Source organism: Nomascus leucogenys, unplaced genomic scaffold (assembly GCF_006542625.1).
Source record: "Nomascus leucogenys isolate Asia unplaced genomic scaffold, Asia_NLE_v1 000154F_7082709_qpdss1sc, whole genome shotgun sequence".
Taxonomy (NCBI): Eukaryota; Metazoa; Chordata; class Mammalia; order Primates; family Hylobatidae; genus Nomascus; species Nomascus leucogenys.
The window spans coordinates 1-24,544 of NW_022096028.1; the positions used below are offsets into that span (position 1 = coordinate 1).

General features: G+C 41.7%; 1 protein-coding gene and 1 long non-coding RNA gene across 2 annotated transcripts; one reads left to right on the forward strand and one right to left on the reverse strand.

Annotated features, from left to right (window-relative positions):
* Window positions 1–3,282: 3,282 nt before the first annotated feature.
* LOC100579703 lies at window positions 3,283–10,812 on the reverse strand. The gene is made up of 5 exons (XR_004029078.1): window positions 10,675–10,812; window positions 9,847–10,125; window positions 9,531–9,614; window positions 7,793–8,054; window positions 3,283–4,576 (listed from the first exon to the last, which is right to left on the reverse strand). It is a non-coding gene; the product is annotated as an uncharacterized LOC100579703 (long non-coding RNA).
* Window positions 10,813–19,920: 9,108 nt separating this feature from the next.
* LOC100604556 (ubiquitin carboxyl-terminal hydrolase 17-like protein 22) lies at window positions 19,921–21,560 on the forward strand. Its single transcript, XM_003282757.2, is given in 3 exon segments — window positions 19,921–20,212; window positions 20,215–20,430; window positions 20,433–21,560. Coding segments are annotated over 3 exon segments (1,581 nt in total). The 3' UTR covers window positions 21,506–21,560.
* Window positions 21,561–24,544: the final 2,984 nt, after the last annotated feature.

Sequence of the window (24,544 nt, forward strand, 5' to 3'; positions counted from 1 at the left end):
CATTTGACATAAATAATCACTTCCTTCTTCACAGTATACTTTCTTCACTTGGCTTCCAGGACAGCACATTCACTTGATTCTCAGCCTATCTCAATGGAGCTACCACTTGGCTTCCTTTGTTTCTTCCTCATCTTTTTGCATCACACCTCCTATTGGAGAGCTCCAGAGCTCAGTTCCTGGTCGTCTTCTCTTCTCACTCACCCACACACTCTTTGGAAGGGCTCAGCAAGTCTCATCCTTTTAAATTCTCCTTTTGGACCTCCTTTTGAACTCCAGGCTTATAATAAATTATCCAACTGCATAACTGGTATATCTACTTGGACACTTAATTTCAAAAGTAATATATATCCAAAATTAAACTCACAATTTTCCCTCAGAAACCTCTACATACAGATTTTCTCTTCCTGTGGAGTGCCATGGTCAGCATTGGAGCCTCTCTTAACTTTCCTGTCCACTTTCATCCTCAGCAAGCCTCTATCTCTGCACATCAAGAATCTCTCAGGGCTCCCGTCCCTTGCCCAACCTCGGGCAGTAGCTGCCTCACACTCAGTGAAAGACCAGAGAATCTACTTCTCTCAGCTACCTGCCCTGCCCTGCCTTCAGACCTCATCAGGCCTCTCTTCTTATGCACCTGTGAGAAAAGAGAGTGAAGGGGGTATTCTCTAAGCTCCCCAACCCACTCCCCAGTAACAGAGGATTTTCCACGATTCTTACAGTGTGATCTTTACCTTGCTCTGACCTCAAATTGCAGCAGTTCTTACATGCCTGTCCCTCAAAAGTGTCTCAGGTAGTTCTCCCGCTCTCCATCTGATCTTACCTAGGAGCCCACAAGACAGGTCATGAAAAAACCATTAGTGGGGCCGGGCATGGTGGCTCAAACCTGTAATCCCAGCACTTTGAGAGGCTGAGGCAGGCAGATCACGAGGTCAGTGGCTAACATGGTGAAACTCTATCTCTGCTAAATACAAAAAATTAGCTGGGTGTGGTGGCATGCACCTGTAGTCCCAGCTACTTGGGAGGCTGAGGCAGGAGAATCACTTGAACCCTGGAGGCAGAGGTTGCAGTGAGCCAAGATCGCGCCATTGCACTCTAGCCTGGGTTACAGAGTGAGACTCCATAAAAATAAAAAAATAAAAAAAAAAGAAGAAGAAAAAAGAGAAAGAAGGAAAGAGAGAGAGAGAAAGAAGGAAAGAAAGAAAAGAAAGAAAGAAAGAGAAAGAAAGAGAGAAAGAGAGGAAAGAAGAAAGAAAGAAAGAAAGAAAGAAAGAAAGAAAGAAAGAAAGAAAGAAAGAAGAAAGAAAGAAAGAAAGAAAGAAAGGAAGAAAGGAAGCAAAAGAAAGAAAAAGAAAGAAAGAAGAAAGAGAAAGAAAGAAAGAAAGAAGAAAGAAAAAAAAAGAAAGAAAGAAAGAAAGAAAGAAAGAAAGAAAGAAAGAAAGAAAGAAAGAAGAAAGAAAGAAAGAGAAGCATTAAAGCATTAGTGAGTGAGAGTGAGTGTGTTTGGGACCCCACTGATGCTCAACTATCACAAGCCCACACTCAGCCTTTCAACATTTGCTTGAGGTTCACTTGTTTCCTTCTTATCTCCATCAAGGGCAGCTTCCTCCTGCTTCTTCTGACCTCGTGATCCACCCCCTCGGCCTCCCAAAGTGCTGCAATTACAGGCATGAGCGACCACGCCCAGCCAGACCTGCCTATTTTTTCTATCATCTATATTGTTTTACTATTGTTTTTACATCTTTGTAATAGTAGATTGTTTCTTTAAACAGTCGATACACAGCTGCTTAATAATTTCTCCACATTGACAAGTTCAATACATTTAGTTTTCAAGGGTTTAAATGTGCTATTCATTTCATTAACTTTTATTCATGGTGTCTTGCTTACATCATCATTTTTAATACTGAACTCATTGTTCATCCTTAATCTGCCATCATTCTACGGTCTGAAATGAAAATGCTATTATCCAAACTTCCTCTGTGAAACTGACTCAACACTTTATCTCAGTATAGAAGTTCCAGGATTAATGAACTGGAATTTCTGATGGCCCAAGAGTCAGTAGTACCACCATTAGCATTGCTGATAATAGCAGATCTTCCCAGAAGATCTGGGAAATCCTCACCCCCCTCCGTCAGCTAGCCAATACAAAGTGCTCAGTGTTCAAGCTCCAGTTCACAGACTATTTCTGTGTTTCAAAGAGGAGATATTTTAAGAACTTGCCTAACCATTTTCAAGAATAGAAATGTTTCAAAGAGATCCTCTAAAGTGTATTTGTTCGATAGCAGCAGTCATTTGAGAGCAGCTAACTTGCAGTCATGACCAAAAGCCTAAATCTTTTTTTCATTCTAATGACACCTATTTTGTATCTTTTGGAGATATCTCAGATTCAGATGTATTCATACTATTCTATGATTTGGGACACTACTATAGATTCTCCAAAATGTTACAACATTCCAATGGTATTTTGGGAGGTATAGAAGGAGAGGAAAAAGAATGGGCTCAAGTCTACCCTGACTTCTTTTCTTACAACATATTTCATTGTCCAAAACTTCTAGAACTATATTAATACAGCATTGACAGTGGGTATTCTTCTTTTCCTTCTGATTTTAATAGGATTGAAGGAAGTGTTTTGCTATGAAATTGCTATATGGCTTGTATTCAGACAAATTTTGACTTTGTAAAGGCAATATTCTTTTCATTATTTTTAAATGTTTACCAGGATTCACAGTATTATTTTCAATTCTCCACGTTTAAAGGCATATTTAAATAACTTGATGAAATGGGTATATTATATATGTTACTCTGCTATGGAAACAGAAAAACCACCACCAGATTATATTCTAGATACTTTGTACACCAATTGCAACATCTTTTTTTTTATCTAAGACAATGAATTCTTCCACAGGTGGGAGCACATATATTAGCATCATTTACTACTTGTAGTTTTCACTACAGACTTTCAGACTTATGGTGCCTAAAGGAAATAGAATGCTTCTAGCTGGGTTTAAAAGCTACAAATAAACAGAGGAAATATACACTATTTTGAAAGTACCACTTGAGTGTTATGTATGTATTTAAATATTATGTTGCTAATTTTAGTTGTTCAAGGTTAAAGAGCTTAAGCCTCCTTCTCATGCATTCCTGAATCACCCATTACTCCCACACATACATTGTTTGATACAGCATAAACCTAAGCAAATAAAGATGTGGCAAAATGAAAAAAATAAAATAATGTTATACCATTCTCATCTAAGAATGGCATCAGTAGACAGATGTGAATAAAAGTAATGTGATTATAATTTTAAAAATCATATTTAATAGGATCCATTTATTATTAAATGAACATTAAATTACTTAATGTATAATAAATCTTTAACACATTGAAAACTCTCAATGCAGAGTGAGATCAAAATGAAGGTATTAACTTTTTTTTCCTAGTCTTTGCTTTAGTTGTTCTTTTCACCAGACCATCACTTTATTTTAAGGATACTGTAATAGCACAAAGCCAACAGCTTTACCATTAGAGAGATGTTCATTAAATTATCTTTGTTGTAACAAAGGTCATCTGGAGGAAATAATGGTCTGAATACAATAATAAATGTTAAGCTTTCTAGTATTTTCCACTTTTAGACACAAATTGAAAGAACAATTTATAATGTCAAAAGCATACTTTTTCTAACTAATCTATTCTATGACTAAGCCACTATTAGCAACTAAAGTAGATAGATCGAATCTAAATGTGGAGAGAAAAAGTAATTTCTACTTATGTTTGAACAGATAAAAGCATGAATAAATTGAAAGCCTGAAATGTTAGCTTGGGGGAGTAACGTCACTTGGGGGAGCAGGAGCAGGATATACCAGCCTTTAGCTCTACACCCTCCCCCCAAGAAAAAAATATATAGATAGCTATGTACAAACCAAAATAGCCCTGGGAGGGTTCAAGGTACCATTTAAGAAACTATGGCAACATAGTGAAGCCAAAAAAAAAAAGAGAGAGAAAGAGAGAGTGAAAGAAAAAAAAAGAATAGCCACATAGAACAAACAGCTGCTGAAATCAGCATACCTGAGATGCCAGAAACATCTTTTTTGGCTAGAAACAAAAGCAGAAAGGGACTATCTGTATCAGCCACAAGGTGGAACCATCATGGCCCTCAGTAACCCACTCTGGCAGAAGACATTGGCATTTTTTGCCACTGGAGTAAGCAACAGCCCTTTCTGACAGAAAACCCAGAGAAAAAGATGAAGATGTACCATCTCCTCCCACATCCCTTTTCCCCACCAAAAATGCAGTGACTGTTGGGCCAAACCAGGATTGGAACTGCTACCTTTCTCAATCTGCATGTGTCTCTGACATATGAGCAGCAACCATTTCAAGAGCTCCCACATAAAAACCCTCATACTAAATTTACTCTGTTACTTAAGAGTGTTTATGGATTTACATTCCATTTGTGGACTAACTATCTCACTGGATCTTCTTTCCTGCAGTAAGAGGTGGTTTGGGTGCTGCGGAAGGTCATTATCTCAATTTGTCTGGTGTCTGCAGAAGAGATGTCTGCAAAGTAGTAGAAGATCAAATTGGTGCCTGCCGAAGAAGGATGAAGTGCTGTAGAGCATGGTGGATTTTAATGCCAATTCCAACACCACTTATTATGTCAGATTATCAAGAACCCTTTAAACCTAAGTTGAAATGAAACTGAGATAAAATAAAAATACATCAAAAGTGAAGTTATTTGCATCTAAGAATATTAAAATATACATATTAAGTACTTCCATCTTGATAACCATCTTGCATTTTCACTTATGAACACAAATGAATAAATACTAATTTCAAATATACCCAAGTACTATTTCTTTGTGATCTTAACAAAACTTTTAAAAATGAGAAAACTGTTACTTTTGTTTTCCAAGATGGTGGATTGAAGGCATTGTTAGTCTGCCTCTTGCACTTGGAAAGACAAAATGGTGTGTAGAGATTCACACTGTGAACTTTCTTTCAAGAAGCAACACAGAAATTTAACAGGAAAATTGAAATAAGCCACAGACCATTTGAAAGAAGCAGCAGGATGCAGCTTACACCATAAGCTAGGCAGAAAATTGTAAGTTTCCAGGGTGTGCGAGGGGGGTAAACTGACTCTAAGATATACACTTCCACTGGGAAACCTATCAATCCAGGCCGTGAGGGAAGGCCTTAACTCTACTCAGCGCTGGAGCTGATTTAGGGAAGAGTGGTGAGTTTATGAGGAGTGGCATTGGGATGTGCTTTGAATCTCCAGCACATTTCCAGTTTCTAGCAGCATGGAGGGAAGCCATTTCTGATTCTACCTCAGAGAGGACCTCCTAGAAGGCTGCCAGCTAACTCAGATGGTAGTCACATGTTGAGAGAACCTCCCAACTGAAATGTTTGATATAATCTTGACTGGGGACAAACTGCCCAGGCCAGAACTGAGAGGTGAGTGGGAAGTGTGCTGCAGGAGCAAGCACAGGAGCTGGGGGCCGCTGCTGTTCAGGTGGCTCAGGAAGGGTGTGGCCTGAAGGTTGCAGTTGCTGTCTCCATAGGATAGGCTTATGGTATGGGTCAGTTTTGAGTTCTGAGCTCTGACTTCTGAAACTTAGCTAGCTACTCCCAGTGGAACACTGTGGGTATGAGACCTGCCTTGCCAAGTGTGTGGGAGCTGGATGGGGCTTACTACCAAGCTGCTACTCCCCATTCTTCATATGGACTCTCATTGTACAGAGGCAGAGACAGCTTCACTTCTCTCTGGAAAATTACCCCAGTGGCCCAAGAACTGCCTTCCAATTCCCACTGGAGCCACTGCTTGTCCCATACGTAGGGAGCCAGAGCATCACCTTACCTGACCTAGTTCCCACCCGAGAGTTTTCAGTGTGTTAAAGATTGAAATAACAGAAGAAACTTTTAGAAGCTCTATAGCTCCACCTATTTCCTGAGACACCAGAGTGCCTCCCATGGGTAACATAAGGCAAGTCCAAATCTCACTGCTGCCACCACAGCCGGCAGCCTTTTGGAAGCACCACCTCCTGGCTGAAGGCCTACTGACACAGTCCTTTACAGCATCTGCAGGTAGAATAACATAGAAACCAGGAAGGAGAAAAGTTGTGATTGACCACAACTGTTACCATTGCTTGCATCACTCTGGCTAACCAGGAGGCCCTGAGTCTGTCCATGTGATGAGTTCATTACTACTACAACTGGCATTTGAGAAATCCAACATACAACACACTAGGACTATTTATAACCAAGGAATCTCTCAGAGTCTACATCACTCCCCTGCCATCCCCATCTGATCAGCTGCTGATACACGCTGCTGTGAGACTTGAGGACAGATTACATCACTGGATCCATTGCAGACATTCTTGAGCACCAGCATGGTGTGCGGCAGCCCCACTGGGTAGCTAGACCAAGAGAAGCAGCAGCAGCATATGCAGTAATCTGAACTTCAGGGACTCCTACTCTGAGGAAAGAGGAAGCACACCACATCAAAGGAGCACCCTGGGGACAAAATAATCTAGGTGGCCTTGAGTCCCAGAATATTCCACTTGTGGGAAGTTGTTTGGTGGTTTGTTTTTGTCTTTTTTTTCCAGCAGAAGAACATGTGCATGCTAGGCTCAGCGAGGAAAGTCTGTAGCTATATCCCAACAATCAGGCAGCCTTGATGCTCAAGAAGGGTCTTGGAGAATGGAGACTTATTTTCCATCTCATACACTACTGCAGACACAATAGTACTGTGCTCAGAGACAGTGTACTGAGTTGAGCGGCCATAAAACCTATTGAGACACCAGCCAGGACAGCTAAAGGAGTACTTGCATTACCACTCCCCCAACCCCAGGCAGCACAGCTTGCAGCTCCAAAAAAGACCCCTTCCTTCTGCTAGAGGAGATTAGAGGAAAGAGTAAAAACGACTTTGTCTTACTTCTTGGATATCAGTTGAGCCACAGTAGGATAGGGCACTGGTCAGAGTCATAAGGTCCCCATTGTGGATGTAACCAACTTTTTTTTTAATTTTATAGGCTGATAGGCAGAAGAGACTTGTCTCAAATAAGACTTTGGACTTGGAGTTTTGAGTTATGTTGGAATCAGTTAAGACTTTGGGGGACTGTTGGGAAAGCATGATTGGTTTTGAAATATATATAAAAGACATGAGATTTGGGAGGTGCCAGGAGCAGAATAATATGGTTTGGCTCTGTGTCCCCACCCAAACCTCATCTCAAATTATAATCCCCACATATCAACAGAGGGACCTGTAATCGCCATGTGTCGAAGAAGTTTACTTCATGCTATCCTCACAATGGTGAGTGAATTCTTAGGAGATCTGATGGTTTTAAAAATAGGAGGTTTTTTTTCTGTGCACTCACTTTTCTCCCCTGCCACCTTGTGAAAAAAGGTGCCTGCTTCTGTCTTGCCTTCCACCATGATTGTAAGTTTCCTGAGGCCTCCCCAGCGATGCAGAACTGTGAATTAATTAAACATCTTTCCTTTGTAAATTACCCAGTGTGGGGTAGTGTCTTTACAACAGTGTAAAAATGAACTAATACAGGTTCCCTGAAATACCCTGAGTCCCTTTGGAGGCAAGAATCTCTTCACACCAGCATGGTATACTGATGAAGTACATCCCAATCTTCTCATGGGCTGAGAAAGAATTTATACATACCCTTTATGTGCCAGCAACTCTATGTGCGGCTTTTGAGCCCCAGAATGGGCTTTCTTGCCCCATCTAGTCTATCCAACTCAATATCTCTCATCCACAAAGGGATAAGTCCCAAATTGCTGTCTGTTACCCACCTGAGATAATGAGATGTTGTTAAATCAGGTGTGTGTGACCCAGATACGTCTATCTGGAGTGGCAAGAGAGGGTCTATCTGCTCACAAGAGTCTCTGAAACATTTTCTAAGTCAGTTCAGAAGCTTATTGATTTACCTTTGCAGGCGACATAGCCATGAGAAAGGTCTCCAAAAATTCCTGACCTTCTGGAAATTTTTAAAGTCTCCACAGGTGTCCAGAGGTGACTGTAGCTGTACTGAAAGTCACTGCCTGGATAACTGGCCTGTTAAAGCAAATGCACAATACGCTAAGCCCACTAAGGACACCCAGAAGCCATGGTATTGTTAATTTTTGTCTTTCTTGCAGGTGGGAGAATGCTGAGGATTATGCCCTCCTATAGCCAGTGAAGGTTATGCCAGTGCCTAGACATAACAGTCAAGAGGGGCCATGGGAGAGCAGATGGCAGAAGGGCAGCCAGGTCCTTTTGCTGGGGTTTACTGATTGTCATGAGCTCTGCTGCTGGGCAGCATGTGCGATTTCTTACTCCTGCCATGTTTTCAAGAAGCCTTGCCCCATCAGCCAGCTGCCCTACCTCCTGAAAGCTGGTGCATGTTTGTTAGCATGGAGATCCGAACAAGAGTCACTTTAGTATTTATTCATAGGCTGAGACACCTGAGATTTCCATAGAGTCCCCATGTGTGCACATGCCTACCTGCAAGTTGTTTTTTCTATTTTTTTGAATGTTAATCTTCGCCTTCTGGAACTCAATATTACCCCATGTGGCCAAATATGGGATAATTGTCAGGGGAAACTGTTCTTCAGGTCCCAAGTCCACAGGGTTAGTATTACTATCAATATTAAAATTATTAATTATGGATATTAGTATCATAATAATCATCATCATTCCTGTTAATGCTCATCAATATGTTTATTATTATTATTAAGATGGTTTATTAATGTTATTATTCAGTAATAAATGTTTAGTTTCTCCATTCACTCAGTCAAACTGGAGTCTGACTCCAGATATGACTATGGATATGACTGCATATGACTATGAGGGCTACCCTGAAGATGTAGACATGAACAGCTCTCCCAGAGACAGCTCTTGCAGCCACCAATTGCTCTTTCATAGGATGAGTTCCTTACAGGAGAGAAGGGCTGATCTCCATGATGTGGCTTCCTCAGGGTCTCATCAAGTGCTGGTGATACAGGAGCACTGCCTACCCCTTTTCGTTACGTGAGAGTGGTACATTCTCTGTTGTCATGGCTGAGATGGCTCCATCTTGGACATATAACTTCCAGGTTGTAGAAGCAAAAAAGCAAAACATGCATTGGATCTGCATAGGGAACTGCAAGCCATCCATCAACCTCAGGACACACTCAGAAACAACCACGTGGACCACATTACCCAAGCTCAGCTGCAGGGCTCTCTGTTGGGCTAGGACAAGGACCTCTTCCACCAGGCTCAACTGGAGTCCTATCCCTGGTCCCAGGACCACAAGGAGCATTTCTTTTTTTGGAATCACACTGCTCCATTCAAAGGACAGCCCTCAGTTCTCTGTCTTCAAGAGGCTGCAAATGGTGCTGATTGGGAGGGAGCTGCCAGCAGCATCACCCTCTACAATTTTAAAATAAAAATGTCTCCCAGAATGGGATACGATGCTGACCCTACCTAAAAGCACATTCCCTAGATGTTGCTTGTTGCCTGGAGTTTGAACAGCATTGTCCAAACTTTGCCATTAAGAACAAGGAAACTTACCTGGGGTAGTTGCAGGAGTAGGCTTAAATCCAGGTGTGAAGATCCTTGAATTGGGGGTGTGTCTGTATCTGTAGAGACTGTGGACTGGGAAAGGTAAGGCTCTGGTCCTGCAAGACTCTCTAGAGGTTAAGGATGTGATCTGCAGAAAGACATGAACTAGCACAGGCCAATTGCAGAACATCTGCCCCCAAGAATCGTAAATGCCTTTTCACTCATCCTGCAGAATGCACTCTCTACTTTAATGATTTTGTGGGATGTGACATTAATTTCTAGGCATGGGGATTGATCTTAAGAAAAAGCAGGGAAAGTGCCTTACCTGTCCTGCGACTCTGCTCCCCTTGCTAACATTTGAGTGGATTCATTTGTGTGGTAGTCAAGCTATAGGAAATAAAGGGACCAGTCAGTCTTCCAAACAGTGACACAGAGGCCAATTATCACAAGTCCAAATCTCCATTTGTCATCCAGCTCACATTCCCGCTGTGGCACAAGGTCACATGCACTCATGTCCAACTCCAAATAGTAGCTTCACATAGTATGTCAGCACTCTCCCACCCACCACCTCTTCTAGAAGGTCTTCCTCTGGATTGGAAGTGGCCTGTGATAAAAGATTATGACCACAGGAAGCAGTTGTTTTTTTAGGATCTGATCCACATGATAAGGTAGGACATCTAATTTGGTCTGAGGACTTTAGCTATGCTAACATTTCAGATAACTGACCCCTGTGTCTATAGATTTACAATGGGAACGGAGTGAGAGATGATGAAAACTGTATTCTTTCCTAGTGAGTATGAGGTAGATCCCTTACATCATGCTCTCGGTTGCCTGTTCTCCATACAGAGCCATCTCCAATTTAGAGAGAAGACATGGATTGTCAGTGGGAGCAAGCCTGAGACATGCCCACTGGCAGCTCCCAGAAACCCCCGAAACCTGGCCACATCATGAAGTTTCAACCATGGGTCTCATGCCATCTTGAATTCAGAACATTTAATGTAGTGGCAGGCCAGGGAACCTCCTCTGCCCTAGTTTGGCCCTCTATCATACATTCACACACACACACACACACACAAGTCACACACACTCACACATCAACCTACTGGCAAACCAAGGTAGAAACACACACACACACACACACACACACACATACCTGCTCAATCCAGGCCAATATCCCTGATGAACATCAATTCAAAAATGCTTAATAAAATACTAGCAAACAGCATCCAGCGGCACAACAAAAAGCTTATCCACCACAATCAAGTCGGCTGCATCTTTGGGATGAAAGGCTGGTTCAACATACACAAATCAATAAATGTAATTGATCACATAAACAGAACCAAAGACGAAAACCAGAAAATTATTTCAATAGATGCAAAAATGCCTTTGATAAAATTCAGCATCCCTTCATGTTAAAAACTCTCAATAAACTAGGTACTGATGGAACATATCTCAAAATATTAAGAGCTATTTATAACAAACCCACAGCCAACATCATATTGAATAGGCAAAAGCTAGAAGCATTCCCTTTGAAAACTGGTACAAGACAAGGATGTCCTCTGTAACCACTTCTATTCAATATAGTATTGGAAGTTCTCACCAGGGCTATCAGGCAAGAGAAAGAAATAAAGGGTATTCAAATAGGAAGAGAGAAAGTCAAGTTGTCTCTGTTTGCAGATGACATGACTTTAAATTTAGAAAACCCCATCATCTCAATTCAAAAACTTCTTGAACTGATCAGCAATTTCACCAAGGCCTCAAGATACTAAATCATTGTGCAAAAATCACAAGCATTCCTTTACACCAACAATAGTCAAGCAGAGAGCCAAATCAAGAATGAACTCCCAATCACAATTGCTACAAAAAGAATAAAATACTTAGGAATACAGCTAGGAGTACAGGGGATGTGAAGGACCTCTTCAAGGACAACTGCAAACCACTGCTCAAGGAAATAAGAGAAGACACAAACAAAGGGGAAAAATTCCATCCTCATGAATAGGAAGAATCAATATTGTGAAAATGGCCATGCTGCCCAAACTAATTTATAGATTCAATGTTATACCCATAAAACTACCATTGACATTTTTCACAGAATTAGAAAGAACTATTTTAAATTTCATATGGGATCAAAGAATACCCCGTATAGCCAAGACAATTGTAAGCAAAAATAACAAAGCTGGAGGCATTATGCTACCTAACTTCAAACCATACTAGAAGGCTACAGTAACCAAAACAGCATGCTACTGCTGCCAAAACAGACATATAGACCAATGGAGCAGAACAAACACCTCAGAAATAACACCACACACCTACAACCATCTGATCTTTGACAAACCTGACAAAAACAGGCAAGGGAGAAAGGATCTCCTATTCAGTAAATTCTGCTGGGAAAACTGGCTTGCCATAGGCAGAAAACCAAAACTGGACCCCTTCCTTACACCTTATACAAAAATTAACTCAAGATGGATTAAAGACTTAAATGTAAAATCCAAAACCATAAAAACCCTAGAAGAAAACTTAGGCAATACCATTCAGGACATAGGCATGGGCAAAGACTTCATGACAAAAATGCCAAAAGCAATTGCAACAAAAGCCAAAATTGACAAATTGGATCTAATTAAGCTAAAGACCTTCTGCACAGCAAAGAAACTATCATCAGTATGAAAAAGCAACCTATAGAATGGGAGAAAATTGTTGCAATCTGCCCATCTGACAAAGGTCTAATAACCAAAGTTGACAAGGAATTTAAACATATTTACAAGAAAAAAAACAACCTCATCAAAAGTGAGCAAAAGATATGAACAGAAACTTATCAAAAGAAGACATTTATGCAACCAACAAATATATTTTTAAAAAGCTCAACAACACTGATCATCAGAGAAATGAAAATCAAAACTACAGTGAGATGCCATCTCACACCTGTCAGAATGTGATTATTAAAAAGTTAAGAAACAATAGATGCTGGTGAGGCTGAGAAGGACGAGGGATGCTTTTACACTGTTGGTGAAACTGTAAATTAGTTCAACCATTGTGGAAGACAGTATGGCGATTCCTCAAGGATCTAGAACCAGAAATACCATTTGACCCAGCAATCCCATTACTGGCTATATACCCAAAGGAATATAAATCATTCCACTATAAAGACACATGCATACGTATGTTTATTGCAGCACTATATACAATAGCAAAGACATGAAAGCAACCCAAATGCCCTTCAGTGCTAGACTGGATATAGAAAATGTGGTACATATACACCATAAAATACTATGCAGTCATAAAAAGGAATGAGATCATGTCTTTTGCAGGCACATGGATGAAGCTGGAAGGCATCATACTGAGCAAACTAACACAGGAACCAAAAAAAACAAACACCGCACGTTCTCACTAATAAGTGAAAGTTGAACATTGAGAAAACAAGGACACAGTGAGGGGAACAACACACAACACGGCCCGTTGGGGGCTGGGGGTGAGGGAAGGAAACTTACAGGATAAGTCAATAGGTGCAACGAACCACCATGGCAAAGGATACCTATATAACAAACTTGCACGTTCTGCACATGTATCCTGTTTTTTCTTAATTTAAAAAGAGGAAATACATACATACATACATACATACATACATACATACATATGTACATACTTTTGAAAAACGTCTATACAGCCCGGATCTTCATTCCTGGTAAGCCAAGGAACCTGGAGAAACACCAGAATTCTGTCTCTCTGAGAATGCGGGACAGGTTTACCTTCATCAGCATAAAATTTTGGAACAAATGTGGTAACTGCAGGTTCTCCCCACAATGAGTAACTGAAAATTGAGGCAGTATTTCAGATCCTAAAAAACTGATGAAGTAATTCGTCACACATTTGGGTTGGTTTTGCCTTTTCCTACTATGAAGAGTGCTAGTAGGAAGAATGGTGTACAAGTATCTCTTTGATTCCCTGCTTTTAGAATCCTTTGCTTGTTTGTGTGTTTGTTTGTTCCTTCTTGAGACAGGATGTCACTCCAGTCAGTCAGGCTTTTCCAGTGTGTAATTTTTGTTGTTTCCTTTTGTCAAGTTTTAGAAGTTTTTATTTTATTTCTATTGAATTTCAAGGCATTTTTAGATATGTATTAAATTAAAACATTATCTCACATGCCGTGTGTTACATTGCAATTATGTTCATCGTTCCTTTAAGGAACAAAAGGTTTTAGCTTAGATATCTTCCAATTTGTCAAGCTTTTCTGATTCTGACTTTTTAAAAAATGCTGTCATATACAAGAAACCCTTGGATTAAAAATGCCATGAATATTTCTCTTTTCTTGCAGTCATAACTTCGGTGGATATTGTCAAGTAGTCTCTGGGTTATAGCATATTTTCTTGAAAGTGTTTCACAACCTATTTTGGGCATTGAGAATTTCATCAAACTTAAGTGAATGTTCCTACATTCACTACTGAAGGCAATAGTCCCATCTGATGCTTTATTATTTGCATATCTTGCTTCCACAAGACCATTTCATGCAAAGACTTGTCTTGTCCCCACTGCCAGATCATTACAACATGATATGGAATCAACTGGCCAAAAATGGGAAGGTTATCTCTGGAATGTCTATTTGACTCCATTGATCTCTCCATCTTAATTAAGACAAAGAATATGCTATGTTAATTACATAACATTGCTGCAAATTCTCAAATCAGAAAGTGTAGTTCTAACTTCTTGTCATTCAGTCGCTGAAAGAATGATCTTATCTCCCAGATGCATATGCTTGGAAGTACTTCTCAACACATACACACACATCCAGACACAAACACACAAATGCACACACACCAACTGTTTAATATGTATACAATTGTTAACTAGCATTGTTTTACATGAAATAAGGCAAATGTTTAGCCACTATCCTAACTTGGTTCAACTTCTGTCATATTTGCCAATAATACTAACAAGTAAATCTGCTTCAACTGTTCCATAATCACAATGTAAGCTGTGTCCATTAAATTCCCTGAGGAATGCAAGAGGATACAACCTGAGACAAAAAACTTAATTGAATGCTGATATTTCATTGGTAAATAGGGTAACTGATGGGTAAATGTAATGGTCTCGGTGGGTGGGCATTAGTCATGTAAGGGCTGATGCAGCAAGATACTTAATTATTTAAAGGTGTTTGAAAGAAATTGGAACACAGGAGTGGGTGTATTCAACTATAATAAAATAAGAAAGCCCTGAAATAAATCTCATTTTGGGTGTAAAAAACTGGCATTAGAGGAGATTCTGGGTCAATCATCCAGCTGTGAAAACTGCATCTTGGAAGCAGGATCCCTGTCCTGCAATGAGACTTGTTTATCAGTGGTCGTCTTTCAGTGGAAACGATTTTGAAGAATGGCCCCTTCCTTTTGTGTATTTGCTGATTAGATTTCATGCCAAATCTCAGGTTTTAAACTCTATTTAAATGTTAACAGAATTCATTCAATGGCAAAAAACCAACAGATTCTTTGATTTGGAATCATCACAGATCCATTTCTTGTTAGGTTCAGTTATCAAAGTTGACCTACTGGAGTGAAACAATTGTGGAGAATGGCCCCTTCCTTTTGTATATTTGCTGATCAGATTTCATGATCCATTTCTCATTAGGTACAGTGATCAAAGTTGACCTACCCAAGAGTAGAGATGTCCAGGACAGAACTCAGGGCTCCGTAGAATCACAGAATCTTGGGTGCAACACTGCTCAAGCACATAAATGTGCTTATTCAGAGTGTTTCTGTGTGACATGTGTGTGAACTACAGTGCAATGAGCATGACACACAGACAGGTTATCAATTGGGCTCACCTCAAAATCAGTTATGAACATTACAGAACACCAATGCCCAGGTCCCGGTTAAAGAGATAAGACCCTCCAGCATCCTGTGTGAAGCCACGGCATATGGATTTCTCATGCATCTGGGGATCATTCTCCTGAAAATGGTGGCTCCTTCCTCCCTGTCAAGCATCTTTAACAGCAGTGCTCATTTCTTCCTCCAGGACTCTGTCCATCAGGCAGGGGAAGCCTTCTGATTAACCACACCTGGCACATAAAAAGACAAGGGAAAGAAACAAGGCAAAGGTCACACTCCCCTCATTCTACCATCCTCCCTAAAATCATCCTGATTTCATGGGCCCTGAGGCCAGGGCCATTTCTATACATCTCAAGGCCTTGGCACCTGGCCTAAATTCTACTCTCTTTCTTACTGTCTGAAAATTTTTGAGAAAATCCTGAGAGCCAGGATCTTCATTCCTGGTAAGCCAAAAGGCCTGAAGACAAACCCAAATTCTTTCCCTCTTAGTTTAGGGAACAGGTCTACCTTCATCAGCATGAAATTTTCCACCAAATGTGGTAACCGCAATTCCACCACACAATGCCTAACTGGAAATAGAGGTAACATCTCAGATCCTGAACAATCGATGCAAGAATCCATGAGATAAAAGGCTTGTTTTTGCCTTTTCCCAATGAAACAAGTGCCAGTATTAACAATGGTATAAAAACCTCTGTTTCACTCCCTGCTTTTAAATCTCTCTCTTTGTTTCTTCTTGAGACAGTGCCTCACTCCTGTCACCCAGGCTTCTCCAGTGTTTAATTGTGGTTGTTTGTTTTGTCAAATTTCAAAAGTATTGTTTCATCTCTACCAAATGTTGATCCATTATCACATACATATTAAAATATTATCTAACATGCTGTGGGATATATTGTTTTAATTTTCAACATTTCTTTAATGAACCAAAGGTTTTATTTTGGAAAGCTTCTGATTTCTCAACTTTTTTTATTTCATGTTTCCTTAAATTGCCGTCGTACATCCGAAACCACTGAATATAGCATGCCATGATGATTTCTCTTTTCTTGCAAACATAAATTCAGAGAATGTCATCAATTAGTAACTCACCGATTCCAGGATTTCCTGAAAGTGTTTCACAGTCTACTTTGCGCACTGAGTATTTCGTCAAACTTCAGTGCATGTTTCTACCACTTGATGCTTTATTATTCAGGTATCTAGCTTCCACAAGACCATTTCATGCAATGACAGGTCTTGTTCCAAACTGGCAAGTAATTACATTTGGATATAGAATCAATAGACTGAACATGGAAAGGTTATCGCTGAAAGGGCTATTTGATTCCACGGATCTCTCCTTTTTTGTTAAGGAAAAACATACGCTGTGTTAATTACTATACTTTGTTGACTATTCTCAAGTCAGAAAGCCCACTTCCGACTTCTTACCCTTCAATCGCTGAAAGGATGATGGTATCTGACAATGCACATGCTTAGAAGTACATCCCAGCACAATCACACAGACACACATATACACACAGAGACGCATACACCCACAAGCAAACACAAACACATACACACACTCACAAAGGCACACGAACACACACACACACACAAACACGTACACTGTCAATCCTACATAAAGTAATGAGGGAACCAGCGTTCTGTCTACACAAGAGGGACAACTGGAGAGTGATGGCTCTGTCTAAGGATGAGCTGACACATGGAAAACATTGAGTTTTGGAGTCAGGAGTGCTCTGAACCAGTGGAGGGACTGTCTGTGTGTTTGTGTTTATGGCAGATGACATTCAGTGTGCATTTCTAAATATGACATATTGCCGTGTGGGATTGCCTGTCAGGTTATTGCAGGGGACTGGGTTTACTCTTTTCTCTTCGGGTGTGTTCCATTCGTCAGCTGTTGGTCGGCAGGATGAAGGTGAAATTATGCTAATGCGGGACATCTGAGGATCATTCTCGCCACCTTGAATAGTGGAAACTGGAATGCATTTGGAAGATAGGAAGGGTGTTCTTTCTTTTGTACTCTGGCTCGCCGTTTTTACATTGTTTTTTGAAAGGACCTCAGGCACCCTAGGACTTGTGCTCTTGGTGGAACCCACATAATGCCAGAAATAGACAGACTGACTTGCCTGTTTCACAGTGTCCATTTCCAATGAATTGAAACAGAAAATTTTCCCACTGGCATGTAAGTCGTTTGGAAGGAAGTCGTATTGATAATAAAGAAAATCAAACACAGCAGTGTGTGTATTCAACTAAAATAAAATCAGAAAGCCCAGAAATAAATCTCATTTGCTGTGTTTACAAATGGCATTTGGGGAGATTCCGGGTCATTCATCCAGCTGCGAAATGTGCATCTCTGAAGCAAAGTCCCTGTCCTGCAATCAGAATTATTTATCCGACGTGGTGTTTCAGTGGAAATGATTGTGGGAAATGGCCCCTTCCTTTTCTGTATTTGCTGATTAGATTTCATGGTCCCTTTCTCATTAGATGCAGTGATCAAAGTTGACCAACCCCTGAGGAAAGTTGTCCAAGGCACAACTCAGGGTTCCATAGAACCACAGAATCTTGGGTGCAACCCTGCTTAAGCACCCAAATGTGCGTATGAACAGGGTCACCGTGTGATGTGTGTGAAAACTACAGTGTGATGAGCATGACTCGCAGGCAGGTTATCCATTGGGCTCACCTCAAAATCAGTTATAAGCAGTAAACGACACCGATGCCCAAGCCCCAGCTCCAGGAATAAGACCCTCCAGCATCTTGTGTGAAGCCACCGCATTTGGATTGCTAATGCTTCTGGGGATGATTCTCCAGAAAATGGTGGCTCCTCCTTCCCTGTGGAGCATCTTTCTAAGCAGTGCTCCTTTCTTCCCCCAGGACTCTTTACATCATGCACAGGAAGCCTTCTGATTGAGCACCCCTCACCCATGAAAAGACAAGGGAAAGAAACGGGGCCAAAGGTCACAGTCCTCTCATTCCACCATCCTCCTTAAAATCATCCTAATTTCATGGGCCCTGAGGCCAGGGCTGTTTCTTTACACCTCGAGGCCTTGGCGCCTGGCCTAAATTCTGCCCTGTTTCTTACTGTCTAAGACATTTTGGGAAAATCCCTAGAGCCAGGATCTTCATTCCTGGTAAGCCAGAGAGCCTGAGGACACATCTAAATTCTGTCCCTCTTAGTTCACAGAACATGTCCACTTTCGTCAGCATTAAAATTTGCACCAAGTGTGCTAACTGCAATTCCACCATACAATGCATACCTGGAAATGGAGGCAACATCTCGGATCCTGAACAATTGATGCAAGAATCCATCAGATACACGGCTTATTTTTGCTTTTTCCCACTGAAACAAGTGCCAGTATTAACAATGTTATACAATCCTCTGTTTCACTCCCTGCTTTTAAATCTCTCCGATGGTTTCTTCTTGAGACAGGGCCTCACTCCTGTCACCCAGGCTTTTCTATGCTATAATTTTCGTTGTTTGCTTTGGTCAAATTTAGAACTTTTTATTTCATCTCTATCAAATGTTGATCCATTATCACATACATGTGAAAATATTATCATCCATGCTGTGAGATACGTCGTTTTTATTTTCATCATTTCTTTAATAAACCAAAGGTTTTAGTTGGGATACCTTCTGATTTCTCAAGTTTTTTGTTTCATGTTTTCTTAAACTGCCGTCGTACGTCCGAAACCACTGACTATACAATGTCATGACTATTTCTCTTTTCTGGCAAACATAAATTTGGGGAGTGTCATCAATTAGTCTCTCCATGATTGCATGATTTCCCGAAAGTGTTTCACAGTCTACTTTGTGCATTGAGTTTGTCTTCAAACTTCAGTGCATGTTTCTACCGCTTGATGCTTTACTATTTGGGAACCTAGCTTCCACAACAGCATTTCATGCAAAGACTTGTCTTGTTCCCCACTGGTAGGTAATTTCACTAGGATACGGAACCAATAGGCTGAACATGGAAAGGTTATCGCTGGAAGGTCTATCTGATTCCACGGATCACTTCTTTTTTTAAGGAAAAAAATACACTATGCTAATTACTATACTTCGTTGACTATTCTCAAGTCAGAAAGCGCACTTCCGACTTGTTATCCTTCAGTCACTGAAAGGATGATGGTATCCACCAAAAGCACATACTTGGAAGTACATCCCAGCACAAACACACACACACAAAAACACACACACATACACACGGTTTCATAGGTAAAGATTTCTTCCCTGACATTGTTTTAACTAAAATAAGGCAACTGTGTGGCCACTGTCCTAACCCGGTTACACTCATATTATATATGCCTATCATCCTGAGGAGCAATTTCACTCAGGTGTTCTAGAAATCATGATGTGGGCTGTGTTTGTTGAATACCCAGGAATGCAAGGGGACACACCCTGTGACTCATTCCTCAAGTGCTAATATTGGATTGGTTTATCGTGCACCTGATGTGTGGGTGGGGTGTTCGCTGTTGGTGGGGGTGAGTTATATAAGGGCTGATGTGGCCAGAGAGCTGGTTATTTCAAGACTCTCTCGGAAGAGATAGCGTCTTTCTGCAACCTGCGGTCCCAGCAGAAAAACCTTGTGATCCTTGTTCCAGGCGACATGGAGGATGACTCACTCTACTTAGGAGGTGAGTAGCAGTTCAATCACTTTTCAAAACTCGCATCTTCTCAGCCAGAGGCAGCTTTTGCTGAAATCCAGCAGACATCTCTCCCTGAGAAGTCACCACTCTTATCTGAGACCCGTGTCGACCTCTGTGATGATTTGGCTCCTGTGGCAAGACAGCTTGCTCCCAGGGAAAAGCTTCCTCTGAGTAGTAGGAGACCTGCTGCGGTGGGGGCTAGGCTCCAGAATATGGGAAATACCTGCTACATGAATGCTTCCCTGCAGTGCCTAACACACCGCCCCTTGCCAACTACATGCTGCCCCTGGAGCACTCTCAAACTTGTCATCGTCACAAGTGCTGCATGCTCTGTACCATGCAAGCTCACAACACACGGGCCCTCCACCGTCCTGGCCATGTCATCCAGCCCTCACAAGCATTGGCTGCTGGCTTCCATAGAGGCAAGCAGGAAGATGCCCATGAATTTCTGATGACCATTGTGGATGCCATGAAAAGGCATGCCTTCCCGGGCACAAGCAGGTAGATCATCACTCTAAGGACACTACCCTCATCCACCAAATATTTGGAGGGGACTGGAGATCTCAAATCAAGTGTCTCCACTGCCAGGGCATTTCAGACACCTTTGATCCTTACCTGGACATCGCCCTGGATATCCAGGCAGCTCAGAGTGTGAAGCAAGGTTTGGAACAGTTGGTGAAGCCCTAAGAACTCAATGGAGAGAATGCCTACCACTGTGGTCTTTGTCTCCAGAAGGCGCCTGCCTCCAAGACATTAACTTTACACACTTCTGCCAAGGTCCTCATCCTTGTATTGAAGAGATTCTCCGATGTCACAGGCAACAAACTTGCCAAGAATGTGCAATATCCTGAGTGCCTTGACATGCAGCCATACATGTCTCGGCAGAACACAGGACCTCTTGTCTACGTCCTCTATGCTGTACTGGTCCACGCTGGGTGGAGTTGTCACAATGGACATTACTTCTCTTATGTCAAAGCTCAAGAAGGCCAGTGGTATAAAATGGATGATGCCGAGGTCACTGCTTCTGGCATCACTTCTGTCCTGAGTCAACAGGCCTATGTCCTCTTTTATATCCAGAAGAGTGAATTGGAAAGACACAGTGAGGGTGTGTCAAGAGGCAGGGAACCAAGAGCCCTTGGCCCTGCAGACACAGACAGGCGAGCAACGCAAGGAGAGCTCAAGAGGGAACCCTGCCTCCAGGTACCCGAGTTGGACGAGCACTCGGTGGAAAGAGCCACTCAGGAAAGCACCTTAGACCACTGGAAATTCCTCCAAGAGCAAAACAAAACGAAGCCTGAGTTCAACGTCAGAAAAGTCGAAGGTTCCCTGCCTCCCAACGTAGTTGTGATTCATCAATCAAAATACAAGTGTGGCACGAAAAACCATCATCCTGAACAGCAAAGCTCCCTGCTAAACCTCTCTTCGACGAACCCGACAGATCAGGAATCCATCAACACTGGCACACCCGCTTCTCGGCAAGGGAGGACCAGGAGATCCAAAGGGAAGAACAAACACAGCAACAGGGCTCTGCTTCTGTGCCAGTGATCTCAGTGGTAGTGCTGACCCACGCGTAGGGGTGAACATACCCACACAAATACACCCACAAGCGCGCACGGAATCACACACGCACCCACACAAACACCTACACCGTCAGTCCTACACAAAGCAATGAGGAGCCCAAGTATCTGCCTGTACAACGGGGACAACTGGATAGTGATGGCTGCGTCTCAGGATGAGCCCACACATGGGAAACATCAAGTTTTGGGGTCGTGAGTTTTCCGAACCTGTGGAGGGTCTCTCTGTGTGTTTGCGTTCACGGTAGATGACATTCAGTGTGCATTTCTAAATATGACATATTGCCGTGTATGATTGTGTGTGAGGTTATTGCAGGGGACTAGGTTTACTATTTTCTCTTCGGGTGTGTTTCATTCGTCAGTTGTTCGGCAGGATGAAGGTGAAATTATGCTAATGCAGGACATCTGAGGATCATTCTCGCCACCTTGAATAGTGGAAACTGGAATGCATTTGGAAGACAGGAAGGGTGTTCTTCTTTTGTACCCTGGCTCGCCGTTTTTACGTTGGTTTTTGAATGGACCTCAGGCGCCCTGGGACTTGTGCTCTCGGTGGAACCCACATAACGCCGGAAACTCACAGACCGACTTGCCTGTTTCACGGTGTCCACTTCCAACGAATTGAAATGAAAAATTTTCCCACTGTCATGTAAGTCATTTAGAAGTAAGTCATATTGATAATAAAGGAAATCAAACACAGGAGTATGTGTATTCAACTAAAATAAAATCAGAAAGCCCGGAAATAAATCTCATTTGTTGTGTTTACAAATGGCATTTGGGGAGATTCCGGGTCATTCATCCAGCTGCGAAATGTGCATCTCTGAAGCAAAATCCCTGTCCTGCAATCAGAATTATTTATCCGACATGGTGTTTCAGTGATAACATTAAAAAAAATATTTATTCATGTCCAAAGATTTAAAAAACCTAAGCAGCAGTGTCACAATTTCTTCTTTTTAGTTTACATGGTTTCTTAAATGCCTACAATTATTTTAAAAGAAGCCTTGTGTCTAGGAAAAATGGAGACATATGGAATAAATTACTAGCCCATTTCCCCTTGAAATTCATTAGATGTTTGATGATTTTTTGCATATATTTCTGAATTGAAAAGCTAGTTGTGAAGTAATTTTATAGCATATCTTATGTAATATTTTGTTTTTAACAGTGAATTGAAGGTTTAAAGATTAAATTATTCTATCCAGAGAATGAAAAGCAATTATTTCACAAGGAGTACATGTATATGTTGACACGACATTTTAAAATCTAGATTTTAAAATAGGTCCCATATATTTTTGAGTCAATTAGAATATGTTTGTATCAGTCTGTCTACAGTTTTACACCTGTCAAAGTGTACTTCAACTACAACAAGTACCTTGAACAATTTTGAAACTTATTATTTCTCTGAAACTGATTAAAAGAATTATGGTAGAGTGAAATTCTGATTGGCATAATTTGGGAGAGGAATTATTCCTTGGAGATCAACCTCTGCCAAGATAGTTTATTATGACATTGAGACTTTCTGATTTACAAAATTTGTTATATAAAAAATACTAAGAAGATGACAGATAATACACAGACTTTAATTAAAATTGTACTAAAATTAAATGTCTAAATAAATTAGAAGCGTACATGGTACATCTAATTGTATGTTCATATATTTTATTTGTGCATTTCATTCCTAGGGTTGCTTTTGCTTTAGTTTGTAAGACGTTCTTATTTTTATGATAATGTAGTACATACTAAATAAAGAAAAATCAGGAAATAGAAAATGAGGAAAATATTAGCTATTGTGCACCAAATAAAAGCTGTGCAATCTCTAAGCACATGAACTATGTATTATTTGTACAGCATGTACAATGTTTATGATTCACAGGGTGAGGTAGAGACTGCAAAACACTTAACCTGGGACAAATAAGAAAGTAACGAGGCTGCGAGGAAAATGGCGGCGGGAGCTGATTAACAAACGACCTAGATGGGGGTGGAGCCAAGATGGCCGAATAGGAACAGCTCCGGTCTCCAGCTCCCAGCCCCAGCGACACAGAAGACGGATGATTTCTGCATTTCTGCTTGAGGTACCGGTTTCATCTCACTAGGGAGTGCCTAACAGTGGGTACAGGACAGTCGGTGAAGCGCACTGTGCGCGAGCCGAAGCAGGGTGAGGCATTGCCTCACTCGGGAAGTGCAAGGGGTCAGGGAGTTCCCTTTCCTAGTCAAAGAAAGGGGAAACAGACGGCACCTGGAATATCGGGTCAGTCCCATCCTAATTCTGCGCTTTTCCAACGGGCCTGGAAAACGGCACACTAGGAGATTGTGTCCTGCACCTGGCTCGGAGGGTCCTATGCCCACGGAGTCTCACTGATTGCTAGCACAGCAGTCTGAGATCAAGCTGCGAGGCGGCAGCGAGGCTGGGGGAGGGGCGCCCGCCATTGCCCAGGCTTGCTTAGGTAAACAAAGCAGCCAGGAAGCTCGAACTGGGTGGAGCCCACCACAGCTCAAGGAGGCCTGCCTGCCTCTGTAGGCTCCACCTCTGGGGGCAGGGCATAGACAAACAAAAACTCAGCAAGAATCTCCACAGACTTAAATGTCCCTGTCTGACTGACAGCTTTGAAGAGAGTAGTGGTTCTCCCAGCACGCAGCTGGAGATCTGAGAACGGTCAGACTGCCTCCTAAAGTGGGTCCCTCACCCCTGAGCAGCCTAACTGGGAGGCACCCCCCCAGTAGGGACAGACTGACACCTCATTCGGCCGGGTACTCCTCTGAGACAAAACTTTCAGAGGAACTATCAGACAGCTGAATTTGTGGTCTCACGAAAATCCGCTGTTCTGCAGCCACCGCTGCTGACACCCAGCCAAACAGGGTCTGGAGTGCACCTCTAGTAAACTCCAACAGACCTGCAGTTGAGGGTCCTGTCTGGTAGAAGGAAAACTAACAAACAGACAGGACATCCACACCAGAAACCCATCTGTACATCACCATCATCAAAGACAAAAAGTAGATAAAACCACAAAGATGGGGA